The sequence below is a fragment of the Myxine glutinosa genome, chromosome 1, assembly GCF_964187855.1.
Source record: "Myxine glutinosa chromosome 1, kmMyxGlut1.1, whole genome shotgun sequence".
Lineage (NCBI taxonomy): Eukaryota > Metazoa > Chordata > Myxini > Myxiniformes > Myxinidae > Myxine > Myxine glutinosa.
Genome location: NC_136261.1, coordinates 447,646,935 through 447,661,666, shown reverse-complemented (window position 1 = coordinate 447,661,666; position 14,732 = coordinate 447,646,935). Strand labels below are relative to the sequence as shown.

Genomic DNA, 14,732 nt, shown 5'->3' with positions numbered 1-14,732 from the left:
AGTTTTTGGCGCCATTTGTTGGTGCGCTTCCCAAGCTGTGGTTTGGAGGCGACGAACGCCAACCTTCCTCATTGAGACCAGAGTTAAGTGCCGACCGACAGGAACATAATTTATCTTTATTTAATCTTTCCCCTTGTTTGTATACGAGTCTGAGTGGAGACGTCTCAATTCGCAATTATAATTTTTACTTCACATTCATTTTTGTCTCTTGCATTTATTTTCATTAAATCCTTTATTTATGCATTTCATTCTTGTATTGTGGATTTTGCTTGTGCCATATTTGTGTTTGTGGGTTTGGATTAACCCAGTGTCGGCCGTCCGATCAGATAAGGCTACGGGCCATTCCCGCATGCGCCAAAGACAATCCCGCCAAGGTTCTAAGTACGCCTCAGAGTTGAAGCTCGTTTCAGGGGTCTTAACCCCGGGGACGTGACAATACTAATAATACAGTAAATATAATCATAACACTGCAATCCCTTTGTCGTGACTGCAAAGGTGCTGGATTGAAGCGGTGTGTGCTTGGTTCATTGTTGTCTCAAAACATAAAGAATAAAACATGAGTGTCTCAATGCAATCTCTTCGTTTCCATGGTGACAGAGAGCTTAAAGACTTAGAGTACATCAGAAACATTAAATACTTACATTATTTGCTAACTGGTATCTCCACCCACGTCATACTATCCTCGTCAACTTAAGTATCAAACAAGCCCGGCTAGGCCGCTGTTCGACTTTCGGTGTTATCATGTTGAAGGGAGGCATAATCGGTCGATATAATGACATCATCTTAATTACTTCAACATGATAACCTGTTAACCTATTACACAAATCAACTTTTAGAATAAACATCTCACTTCCACAAACATTACACACACTAACCAATCTTAGAAGGACAATCATTAACATCATGACAACCACCATGTGATTGATACCCATCACCTTCCTAACCAGAGATCTTTTCCAACCCTGTTAACCTTCCCCGCACCCAACTATGTTACCTGTGAGGTACCTCCAACATCCCAAAAACTGAAATAAAAGAAAACAATCTCTTGGGGGAGGGGTGGTGTGATCCAATAATCATTGAGGATCACAAGTAAGGTACGACTCACTGGGACTACCTCGAGAGGATGGAAAGCTCGATGGCTCCTCCCCACGCGTCTTCCCTCATGATCCACCGGCAGTACTCTTTATTGGGCTTGCCCAGGAGGGCTTCGGAGTACAGGTCACAATCGGCAGCGACTGCTTCCGCGATGATCGCACGTAGATCCCGTGAACGTGCGGGGTTCACCTCACCACGGTCACAGTCGGTGACGTAGCCGACGCTCGTGAACAAGCAAGAGTTGTCGGCCGGCACGACACGCCGTTTCAGTATTTTGTGAATCGGCCCATTCGTCTCTTGAGCAGCAACCGATGGGTCGTCCTCCACAATGAGGGTATCACCTGAGAAAGATGCAAAATATAAAATACACAAGAGATCCACAAAACCACCCAGGAATCAAATGTAATTAGTAATTGCAACTACATGGTGATTGTAATGTCAGTACAACACAATAATACAGAAAATACAATAGAAATGGGAATAAACTGCACACAGACATGTTATCATTATGAAACATACATGGGGAAAAAATGGCAACCGCGTCACCACTCCCTTGTATATCCATGACCGTTTCTATATGGAGCATCATGGTTCATGGAGAAGTTGAACATCAAACGGATCAGGACGGAACAAAATGAAAACAACCAAAGAAAGAGGGGGGGGGGGGGGACGACACATACAGTAGGCGTGAGGGACAAAATAGAGGGATATGGGGACGAATTAGGACTGGGGGGGGGGGGTACACGTAGTGATCAAGATGGATTCAGACACAAACTCTCAAACAAATTGAAGAAAGAAATTGAAGCCTGGAAAGAATTGCGCTTGGGGAGGGTCAATGGTTTTGGATTGGGGACAATCTGAGATGGTGGTGAACAACCGTCTTGATGACCTGGAGGGAAGAATGAGATTCAAGATCATGTGAAAGTCGATTCCTCAGGTAGGAAAAAAGAAAGCAAATGAGCGGAGGTGAGCAATGATCCTGGATTTTGAGAGTTTCACCAGAAGGGAATTGATGGTGGACCGCTTGAGTTTTGCAGAAAACTGGGGGTGAGGGATATATTAACTTGTATCCAAAGCAGGGACGAGCAGATGGAAAAGCACCGTCTGTGATGGGCCCATAGACTCGGCTTCATCACGGGAGATTACAAAAATCTCGAAAGCCTTGGTTTCAACGCCATCAATCTGAGCAAGGTGTAAGGCAGGGGTGCCAGCCCAGAGAGGAGAGCAGTACTCCATGAAGGCCTTGGAGGTGAATCGGAGTTCAGATGTGCCAAGGAAGAACTTTGACTGGGCATCCTCCATCATGCAAAGGATTGCTTTCGAGGCCAACTTTGAAATGTCGTTTTACCCAATAAAGACCACGGCTGAGAATTAAACCCAAGAGTTAGAGTTGTTGTTTCGTATGCAGCCTGTTGCTGCTGGTTGCATCATTTCTGGAAGTGTGGCTGTGCCGCTGACACAGTTCCCGTGTTACTGGTAAGCTGGTACTCATTTTGCTCACTTTGGAAGGATGCCAGACAGACTCAACCCACCTGGTGTTTTTCAACGGCACGGCAGGGACTCAAACTCAAGACCCAGTGATCTTAAGGAAGCCATCTTGTCCGTTAAGCCAACAAACACCAGGCTTTGAGTTTGAGTGACTGAACTTCTTGAAAAGGAAAGAAAGTAGATTGGAGAGTTTGCCAGATGGTCTATTAAGAGAGAGATAGTGAGCGTGTGAGATTTGTCAGGATTGAAAGAAATATTCCAAGTGTTTGACAAACTTGTGATTTTTGTCAAGGACGGAAGAGAGGGAAGAGGCTGCACCCCGTCTGTCTGAAGGGATGTCACGGCAGATTGTGTCATCAGGAAATAGATAAAGGGGGTTTTCCAGATAATCAGAGCGTTAATTGAGATCAGGAATACGACTGCACCCAAAACATTGCCTTGAGACCTTCAAGAGCTAAAGGAGATGAAAGGATTCCATTGAGAGCCACACATTGGCTACGAGAGTGTATAGAGGGAGTCAGTAAGCCATGTGTAGAGTGGCCTTGGATTTCATAGGCAGAGAGTTTGGAGAGTAAGGCAGGGTGGGATGCCCGACTATCGACAGCACGAGATATGTCCCAGGAGACTGCTCTGAACTAACGTCTGACATTGAGGGTCTCCATTCATTGTTGGGAGAGTAGAAGCAGCATGTATAGGGTAGAGTAACCTGGTCTGAAACCGAAATGGTGACCTGAGATGAGGCAGTCAGAGGAAAAGAAGGATTTTATGTAGACTCCTGTTTTATGTGGTGATGCAATAATACGAGTCAGCACACAGTCAAGCAGACCTTGAATCAATAAAATGTAATACAAAGTGAAAAGTGAAAATATCATGAAGCAAGAGGAGAGACATGCCCATGGTACCCGAATTGATGCGCAATTCTTGGAGGGATCGTGAGGTGTCACGGAGATCCAAGCCGGTCGGGGGAAAGCCCAATTTGATGCGCTGCCTGTGGCCGTCGATCCCGGTTGCTTTGGTGAGCTGTGTTTGGAGCTCACAGAGTGTGGAACAGGCCGTGAGACCGAGTATGGTTTGTGTGCCACCCTTGCTCTTACAGCGGAGCTTGAGCATGATTCTGGAGCAGTGGAACCCACGAGAATGATGAAATCAGTAAATGACCAAATCAATGAGTGTAAATAACTTGAATCACATCAAAAAAGGAGAAATCAAAACAAGGAACTCAATCAAGTGCACAGAGCGACCACTTGGGGATTAGCAGAGTACGTGAAAAGCTCAACAGACTAGCAAATACAATTTGTGTTCAAGCATGAACGAATTAACACCAGGGGGGTTGACTCAGCCTGTCATCCTTCTGAGGTCGGCAAATTGAGTACCAGTTCACTGGTAATTCCCTGTTTGCCGTAAAAAGGCGACAAAAAGGGTTGGCGGCAGGAAGGGCATCCGGCCGTAAAACATTGCTTCAAAAAGGGGACCAAAAAACAACAACAACCACGGTCCCCGAAAAAGGCCAACCCCCGCTTGCGGGGGAAAATGGCATCGAAAGGTGGGTTTTTTTTGGGTTTTTTTCATGAACACAACAAACCATAAAAGATATCTCACCCACTTTGGAAAAAAACTTCCAAAAACAGGTGCGAATAGATGTCATGCACCAAACCGAAAGAGCAACTAATACAGGTCCAACAATTGTAAAAAAGACAAAAGAAAAATAAAGGATGAAACAAGTACAGATGCATTCAAAGTACACCGCCCCCATGCCAAATAAATAAATATCCTCCAGCACGGCATTGCCATGCAGCTCATAGAGACTGTATTGGGAGGGACAGGTGTACAATAAATTGATTGATTAATTGCATAATTAAAAACAAATAATGATCATAAAATATTTTCTTAATCAATTGGCCAATAGCATAACTATACAACCAGTGCTTCGTCCGAAGCTGTAACTTTTTGAAAATTAATTAAACAAGTCATTAATCCAAAAAATTAAATAATTAATTGATTAATAAATAAATAATTAATCGATTAATTCATTAATCAATAAATCTAAAATATCCTTTATAGCCACATCACCTAGTCACGGTAGTGTCCAAATATCAGCTTCCTAGCTCAAAAGATACCTGAGATATTGCCCAGATGAGAAAGAAAATAAATAAATGATTAATAATAAAAACAAAGAAATAATAATAATAAAATAATTAAATAATTTATCAATTCGCTAATAGAATACATAAACCACCACCATTTCATCCGAATCTGTAACTTTAAAATAACTAATTTAATAATTAATCGAATAATTGATTAATCAAATAATCAAAAATAGCCTTTACAGCCAAATTACTTGGTCATTGTCGTGTCCAAATATCAGCTTCTTAGCTCAAAGAATGGCTGAGATGTCACCCGGACAAACAAACAACCAAACAAACATGACGACGTCATGCAGAGCACAATACTTGCAAAATCAACACCCCTCCCCACCCCCCTTTAAAAAAGGTTGCAATTGATCCATCAAATTGTCTATTTCATCAAGACGATCAAATCAAAATCAAAATCAAAATTGACGATCTTGATCAAAGCTTGGGTCAATAGGATGAAAACTAATGGGTTTTCAGATGAAAAATGATGATTTTAGAAGTCTGACCTAGAGTTGAACTTTGACCTTTTGACCTCAAAAATAGTTTGTTTCCCAATTCAGTGAGGCACTATGCAAATGCTGTTAAATTTTCATGTCAATTTGATGAAAATTTAGGTTTTTTCAGATGAAAATTGATGATTTTGGACGTTTGACCTTGAGTTGACCTTTGACCTTTTGACCTAAAATAGGTGCTTTCCCAATTCAGTGAGGCACATGTAAATGCTGTTAAATTTTCAAGGCAATCAAATTAAAAATGGCGATTTTAGAAATTTGACATCCACATGACCTTTGACCTCAAAATCAATAGGCTTCGCAATTTTTTTGTATTTTTTTTTTGTATACAAGATCGAAGCTCGTGAAAGAGCTAACATTAATCACACAAAAAGTCAAACTGACACATAAAACACAAAACTCTACGTTGAATTGTAACGAACTGAATTTAATTGTGACGTCACAACTGAATTGTGACGACCTCTACAACTTGGTGACGTTTCGTGAAGATCGTTTGAAAATTGTGACCTGTAGGCGACTGACATAGACAAACAAACAGACAGATCGGATGAAACTTGAGGATTTTAGAATTTTGAAGAAAAGTGGTTGACCTTTGGCCTATGTTGACCATGTGACCGATGCCAATCTCAAAAATAGTTGGTGGTTGAATTCAGTTCGCCGATATGCAAATCCTATTCATATTGTTACAGACGTGGCTTGGATGTTATTTACCGAGCGGTTTTATGGTATGACCACGTCTGCACAAGTTACCCGATTGTGCCCGAACGTTGACTAGTCGCGCGATGCTGGCTCAATAAGAAAAAGAAGACACCCGGCTGGATTACAATAACACAATACGACACCAATGTTTCAATTCTCAAGACCTCCGGAGGAGATTATATTCGTACGGACAGGTCAGATTACAGGGGCTAGAGGTATAATCACAGAAAGACAGGCACTTAGACACACTCTTATATTAACCCCGGACAGACGACAGACAAACGGGACAACGGCTGACTCACACGGGGGTTGATGACAGGAAAGCGGGTATCGATGGCTCCAGGTCCTCCTGGGCTCGGGGCAGGGTACAGTACGGTCCGGTCCGGTCCAAAGATGCGGGGAGGTATCGTCGCGCTGGGGGTGGCGGTGGCTTCTCTCTCCAAGCTGAGGCGCATCTGACGTCACATCCGGCGCGGGGCCGCGTATATCCGGCGGGGAGTGACACGCCCTCGGCTCGTTAGCTCCGCCCCAGATGGAATCGGCACGTTGCTTCTCATTGGGTGCGTGGGGGGGTTACTGGCTCCGCCCCTGACGAGGAGCTGACAGCCAGCCCCTTCGGGGTAACGCCGTGGAGCGCATGGTCATGGCGGGTAACCGAGCCGGTGTGAGGACGCACACTCCCCGCCCCTCTGTTGTTGTAGTCGTAGTTGTAGTTGTAATTGTTGTTGTAGTTGTTGTTTGGGGAAGAAGATGGGAGGAGGTATGGGAAAGGTCCTAAACTCACTACTGATGCCATATAATCACATTCTGGTGCAACGAAGAGTCATAATTAATGGAAACGAGGCCTTAACTGACATAGATTAAGAATAACTAGGAAGATGTCCGAAAGTTGTCTACGTGTGGTGCGGTGGACCTGGGCACGACATTTAATGGGGGAATAAGGGGAAGGTCGGCTCTACTGATTGTTATTTACATGCAATGGGACTAGGGAATGGGGGATTGGGGAAAGTTGGGGAGTATTGGAGAAAATAGGGGAATATTTACAAGCGGATATGGAGGCCAAATTCCATATTCGCAACATTGCACCCTTCTCTACCCTCGGGGCGTCCCGACCCGATAAATTTTTACCTACTTTAGTGTGGCACGCAATGTAGTTCCCTCTACTATTAACTCTACCCTGAGTGCGACAGTTTTACAGATATTCACAAATGAGTAAATATGTCCCCCTGCGACGTTGCACCCTTCTCCTCTCAGAAACACACCCACAGGATAACCGAATCCGGAAAGAATTCTCAAACTACACATACAGCCGGTAGGGAGCATTATTTACAAGACTACGCTGCTATTTACACTACGATCCAGGACCTGTTTTTGGAGGAACACATGCAGATGTTATGCATAGAGAGAGCGCGCTTGCCAGCATCGATACACCAACCCACGAGTGCTCTGTGGCCGACGGCCTTTAATAACGTGCAGAGCACCCTTCCCGAGCATCAAAAGCACCACCCCACCACCAATCGGTGCAGTCACCATTGTTCATTGGAATAAAAATAAATTCGACAACCCCTAACCCTGCAGGTGTCTCTTGCTCTTCGTGTGGCCTTCAGTGGTGTTAATTAACAGTGGTTCACCTTTATGGCATAGGTGCCACGTTGACCCATAGGTCCATCCCCGGGTGGTGCTTGGCCGCAAACGAACTGCGGTCCATTGTGGGTGGCCACAAACATTGCGGTCCATATGGTGTATCGATCCCGGCAGCAAACAGCGAAAGTGCAGGCCCACAACTGCGCAGCCAGCACCTCTCTCTCCTCTCTCTCTTCCCCAAAGCCAGATCCTCGGAGGTGGGAGACAAAAGAAGCAGACAAGTGAGTAAGGTGGTAAGGGCGCAAAAGTGCACGCAATGTAAGGTGATGCACACTGGGGGCACATGGGAACCAGGTGAGACAGGTACGTTCCTATCGTACGCCCACCCCCCCCACCAGGTAACCTACATGGCCCCTCCCTTACCCCTTACTGTATCCACAAAACACAACACTACCCATAAACATCTACTTTACAAATCAACAAACATCCCTACTGTCTTCCCCGTTCCTCCCATAAACCAAATTCGTCTTCTCTCCCTCCTAACCAATCAAATTTGCCATTTTCAACTTTCATCATAATTTGCCATCACCAATTCATCATCAGTCCCTCCTAGGGAGGGAGAGATGGAATCACCCCAATGTCTCATCCACGTCGTGATGCGTCTCACAAATCCACAGCAATCTCATTTCCTGCTACAAAACAAAGGAAACACAGGTGTGGAGTCATCATCACCACAGGTAAGTGGCTGCGTATGGTGCGACAGGTTCTTCAATCCTAACTATTTCCTAAATGACTTTAACAACTTTACACTACCCGGGGTCTTTCTCCGGCCAAACCATTGGCCCTCTTACACTACGGGTTCTAAAAACCAATTCCCATTGGCCAAACTGTGGTGCTCTTCAATTTGGGGTCTCACTCCCCCGATTCATCTCCCGGTGCCCTCGTACAATTTCTGGGCTGCGACGTGTACCTCTCCCAGTGGGTCTACCCACCTGCACACCTCCACCACTGCAGTTGCCTCCGAGCTTACCTGCTCCTCACCCTAACCTAACTACCTGGGGAAGGCCCTCTGGCTCTCTCCCCACTCGGTGCCCTCTCTGGCACGGGGCTACCCGATCCACACCCGGGATCCTCAGGCACCCACTCACAACTACCGGCTCCCAGAGCCCACCTGCGGCCTCACCTGGCCGACATCCTCACAGTGGTGGAGTGCCCAACCAACTACACACACTAACAGGCTACACGCCCAGCCATTTCCACAACACTAATGCACCCATCCACAATACCATTCTGCAACCGCACCACAAATGCCAATATCCAACCACAATTTACCTGCACCCTCTACCTAACACTTACACTACCCGCCCCGGGTACTCGTGAAAGGGGTCCACTCTTCCCCCATCCACACCTTCGCACCATGCACACCACTCCGTACCACTCACTCCAACTCTCTCCACACACCTGTACTTGCACACCTGTGCTCTCACACCTGGTGCCACCGGCACCCTTCTCTCCCCAAGCGCATTCGCGCTGATCCACAACACTCACTACTCATACACTGCTCCACACACCTGTCCAGTTGCACACCTGTGCAATCACACCTGTTCAATCCTCACACACACAGCATCATCTCAGCTAACTACTCCCTTCTGAAACTTGCGCTTCCCAGTCGTCCCTTTAACTATTGCGCTCCCACGTCATTATCATCCACACTAATCTACCTGCGTCCCCACTACAGGTATCAGTCACTAACTAAACTTAACGTTACCTAATGTCAATCCTCGCTAGATCCCTACACACCATATCCTAACCCACCCGGGCTAGTTTTCACTGCCATACACCCCATAAGCTATTGCTCCTTTGCCCCCCCATGGGAAGGGTGGCAGGGGTGCCAGCCTTACCACATCGGGGGTCTCTCACTACCAATTTTGCACATCAAATTTCAACAAATTAAAAATTTGCCAATCACTGCCCATCATCTGCCAATCACTACTGCCAATCCCTTGCCAATCATCAAATTTTGTTTTTCTCTAATTTTGGGTCCAAAACACTAACTTCGTCACCCAGTCTACTCACTAATACCTCTCGGTGCGCCAATTCCCGTTCAAAGCCAGGCTTCGTAAAGCCAAGCCATGAATGCTGGTTGTTCTGTGCCAGCGGTTGGATACGTCCGGCACTCGGTGCAGGGAAGGAGGTTTACCCGGCCCGAGATCCCACGCACCTTCTCGGCACGGAACCATCCAATGTCCCGATCTCGACCTGCCGGAATTCCTCAACAAAAAGTGGTCGCCATGACGACTCTTTCTATCGGGCCGCCCGCTCCGCCTAGTGGAGCACGGACGTTCAAAGCGAGGCCCAGCACGGATCGCGCACGGCGGTCCTTTCGAACCCGCCGTGGCTCGGATCCCCGCTGGTTCTCGCGGCACGCGAAACCCGGCACGCACCGAGGGCCCGCTTCGGCTAAAAGTCGACCTAACCTTTAACCCGGTCACCGTCGATGCTTCACCTGCTTGCTTACACCCCGCAGCCCGTTCCTTGCTCACACCTCCAGCCGTTTCCATGCTCCTTGTACCGTTCCTTACACACCCAGGCACACCCATTCCACTCACAGCCTTGGTCACACACCTGACCACCGAACACTTTGGCACACATCCGTTGGTAGCACACCACACCAACACACCTCTTCGCGCCCCCTCCTCAGTCACCTCCTCTGTGACAATCACAGGTGTGCTCTCATTCGCACACCCAACCACGTGCCTCACCACCAACTCCAGCGTGCATTCCCACTCACGCTCTACCATTCCAGGTGTGCATCCTTCCATCCCAGGTGTACATCCTCGCTCACCTGTCACAACCAGCTCACTCTCCTGGTCACTCTCAATACTCTCACCACCACTCTTGACAACGCACTCACCCTTACTCTTGACAGCGCACTCTTTCCTCGTGCACCTGTCCGTCACACACCTTTCTCGCGCACACTCTCCCGTTACACCCTCTGTAACACTCACCACAGGTGTGCATTCTTCCTTGACTTTGACAGCGCACTCTTTCCTCATGCACCTGTCCGTCACACACCTTTCTCGCGCACACTCTCCCGTCACACCCTCTGTAACACTCACCGCACCACGCTTCCATGTGCTCCCTCGCACACGCGCTACGACCGACTCACTCTCGCCAGCACCCTCACTCCTTGGCACGCACTTTTTCCTCACACACCCCAGAGTCGGACTTCCTCGCACACCTCCTTTTTCGCACACCAGATCTGTCGCACACTTCACCAGTGGCCTCTCACGAACACCCGGGTCCATCTCGACCCCCAAGCTTCTTAAATCCCCTGGCGCATCATACGCACGACCATATTGGTCACCACTTACACCGGGTCCTCTTCCTCTTCGCTTCTCCTCCATCACCTGCGAATCCCTCATCCGGTTAATGAGCACATCATCACGATCCAAACACAGACTTTGGACCAATTCTTTTATCTCCTCTTTTATTTCTTTCTTATCCCCTCTCCGTCGCTTCTTAATTTCGCTCATCCCTTCTTCCACTTCTTCTAATTTGTGCTTCACCTCTTTTATTCCCCGGTACGTCTCCTCAAGCTCGTCCTCCAAGGCTACCTTGACCGTTTCCATGTGCGTCCTCACCTGCCGGTCCTTCGTCTCCATTACCTCTATCACCTCGTCCAACCTCGTTGTCAGTCCCTCACGTACTATCTGACATTCCCTCTTTGTCGCTATTAAGTCGTTTTTTATGTCGTTTTGTGTCGCTTTTAAACCTCCTAATACTGCAGTGTTCCTTTGAACCTGCTCCGTTAGTCCTTTTTGTCCCTCCGTCAGCTGTTCCACCTCCTGCGTCAGGTCCTCTATGCCCCCTTGTAACTTTACAGTCCCCTTTCTCACCTCCTTTTCCATGTGCTCCTCACAGTGCCTCACCTCCTCGCGCACTCCTCCGACCTCCTCACTCACTCCTCTTCTGATCTCCTCTCCCATCACTTGCATCTCCTGCCCAGATGCCACCCTCATCTGCTCCATTTCCTCCCTGTGAGCATCCAGTTTGGTTTCTACCCCCATTCTGACCCCCTCTATCTGCTGCTCCATTTGTTTAACTTCCCTTTCCGCTTGGTCCCTCATGTCCCTCAATTTGCCTTCCATACTGTTTTCTAACCCCTCTAACCCATTTTTCACTCCCTCTATCTGATTCTCCTGGGCAGCCATTCTATTTTCTACCCCCGTTAACCCATGTTTCACCTCTTTTATCCCGTTGTCTAACCCCTCAAAATTATTGTCTAACTTCCCAATTTTCTTGTCTAACTCCTCAAAATTATTGTCTAACTTCTCACCGGTACCCCTCGCTTCGTCCCTCATTACCCCCAATTGCTCACTCCGAGCCCTCGCTTCGTCCCTCATTACCCCCATTTGGTTTCCCAAGTCATTCCTCAGGTCTTCACTTGTCTGGACCATGAGCGCCTTTATTTGTTCCATAAATAGGCCCCAATCCATCGGCGGCGCTGCTACGGTCGCGGGCGCGGTGACCAGCGAGGCGCCATTTTGTGCGTTTGCTACCCCCGCTGTTTCGCTCTCCTCACGTGTCTCAATTTGGTCCTGGACCGACCCTGCTTCACTCTCCCCTACCGGACCCCAGCCGTCTTGATCCGCCATAGCGCGACTTTCAAAATTCGGGTTTTGTAAAACAAAACAAATTTCGGCCGCTCCAAATTTTGACCAAATTTTTTTTTTTTTCCTCTATTCGTTTTTTTTTTTCAAAATTTGGTCGGGCCTCGAATCCCACTCCTGACACCAATTGTTACAGACGTGGCTTGGATGTTATTTACCGAGCGGTTTTATGGTATGACCACGTCTGCACAAGTTACCCGATTGTGCCCGAACGTTGACTAGTCGCGCGATGCTGGCTCAATAAGAAAAAGAAGACACCCGGCTGGATTACAATAACACAATACGACACCAATGTTTCAATTCTCAAGACCTCCGGAGGAGATTATATTCGTACGGACAGGTCAGATTACAGGGGCTAGAGGTATAATCACAGAAAGACAGGCACTTAGACACACTCTTATATTAACCCCGGACAGACGACAGACAAACGGGACAACGGCTGACTCACACGGGGGTTGATGACAGGAAAGCGGGTATCGATGGCTCCAGGTCCTCCTGGGCTCGGGGCAGGGTACAGTACGGTCCGGTCCGGTCCAAAGATGCGGGGAGGTATCGTCGCGCTGGGGGTGGCGGTGGCTTCTCTCTCCAAGCTGAGGCGCATCTGACGTCACATCCGGCGCGGGGCCGCGTATATCCGGCGGGGAGTGACACGCCCTCGGCTCATTAGCTCCGCCCCAGATGGAATCGGCACGTTGCTTCTCATTGGGTGCGTGGGGGGGTTACTGGCTCCGCCCCTGACGAGGAGCTGACAGCCAGCCCCTTCGGGGTAACGCCGTGGAGCGCATGGTCATGGCGGGTAACCGAGCCGGTGTGAGGACGCACACTCCCCGCCCCTCTGTTGTTGTAGTCGTAGTTGTAGTTGTAATTGTTGTTGTAGTTGTTGTTTGGGGAAGAAGATGGGAGGAGGTATGGGAAAGGTCCTAAACTCACTACTGATGCCATATAATCACATTCTGGTGCAACGAAGAGTCATAATTAATGGAAACGAGGCCTTAACTGACATAGATTAAGAATAACTAGGAAGATGTCCGAAAGTTGTCTACGTGTGGTGCGGTGGACCTGGGCACGACATTTAATGGGGGAATAAGGGGAAGGTCGGCTCTACTGATTGTTATTTACATGCAATGGGACTAGGGAATGGGGGATTGGGGAAAGTTGGGGAGTATTGGAGAAAATAGGGGAATATTTACAAGCGGATATGGAGGCCAAATTCCATATTCGCAACAATATTTTAAGTCGATCGAATGAAAAATGAGGATTTTAGACATTTGAAAAAAAAATTGGTTGACCTTTGGCCTATGTTGACCTTGTGACCTATGTTGATCAAAAAAATAGTTGGTGGTTGAATTCAGTTAGCTGATAGGTAAATCCCATTCAAATTTCAAGTGAATTGGATGAAAATTGAGGATTTTTGATGTTGTTGTTGACCTTTGGCCTATACTGATCTCAAAAATAGTTGTTGCTTGAATTCAGTTCGCTGATATGCAAATCCTATTCATATTTGAAATCAATCGAATGAAAAATGAGGATTTTAGAAATATGAAAAAAAGTGGTTGACCTTAGGCCTACGTTGACCTTTTGGTCTATGTTGATCTAAAAAATAGTTGGTGGTTGAATTCAGCTACCTGATATGAAAATCCTATTCAACTATCACGTCAATCGGATGAAAATTGAGGATTTTAGAAAATAGAAGAAAGTGGTTGACCTTTGGCCTATGTTGACCTTTTGACCTTTTGATTTCAAACATATATAAGATTTTGTCGGACCACGAACTCTACCGTTTGGTGAAGTTTCGTTAAGATCAGTTTAAAATTGTGACCTGTAGGCAAGTATAAGTGAGCGGACAGACACCCAAACACACACACAAACCAGAGTGATCAACATACATGTCAAAAATATTTTATTTTTTTTGCCAAGAAATAACGCACAAGACAAACCAATATACATATTTTTTTTAAATCTTCGATTTTGAAAGTAACAACCGCAGAAATATTTTTTTTAAACTTCCCTTTCAGCGCGCGTCAATAATGATTCCCAAATACTCTTATTTATGGTATAAAATGTTGTGAATACTTTATTGACCTGTTACAAACCTGTAAATAACATGTTTCCAGGTGTACATGATAATGATTCACAAATACTCTTATTTATGGTATAAAATGTTGTGAATACTTTATTGACCTGTTACAAACCTGTAAATAACATGTTTCCAGGTGTACATGATAATGATTCACAAATACTCTTATTTATGGTATAAAATGTTGTGAATACTTTATTGACCTGTTACAAACCTGTAAATAACATGTTTCCAGGAGTACATCTTACTATAATTCACCAAATGTCTGTCCGTCTGTTTGAAGGTACCGTAAAATCTGCTGAACCGATCGCAACGATATTTTGGGTGGATAATCCTGGGACCCCTGGGAGTAAAATAGGCTATTTAGTTTTCCCAATTTCAGCTTTGGTCTCCAGCATTCTCAAGTTTTGACTCCCGCATAACATTCGCGTTCGCATAACGTTCATTGTTCTCATTGTAACGATGTTGTTTT

At 46.5% G+C, this 14,732-nt stretch overlaps 1 protein-coding gene across 3 annotated transcripts in view; it reads right to left on the bottom strand.

The window, feature by feature from the left end:
- YOD1 (YOD1 deubiquitinase) overlaps positions 1 to 14,732 on the bottom strand; it is a 33,132-nt gene that overhangs the window by 3,038 nt on the left and 15,362 nt on the right. For all 3 annotated transcript variants that reach the window (XM_068104869.2, XM_068104864.2, XM_068104876.2), the window contains exons 2-3: positions 3,486 to 3,697; positions 1,115 to 1,436 (exon numbers count right to left, since the gene is read on the bottom strand). In XM_068104869.2, coding sequence (XP_067960970.1) covers positions 1,115 to 1,436; positions 3,486 to 3,693 — 530 coding nt within the window. In that variant the 5' untranslated portion in view covers positions 3,694 to 3,697. The remainder of the gene's footprint in view (positions 1 to 1,114; positions 1,437 to 3,485; positions 3,698 to 14,732) is intronic.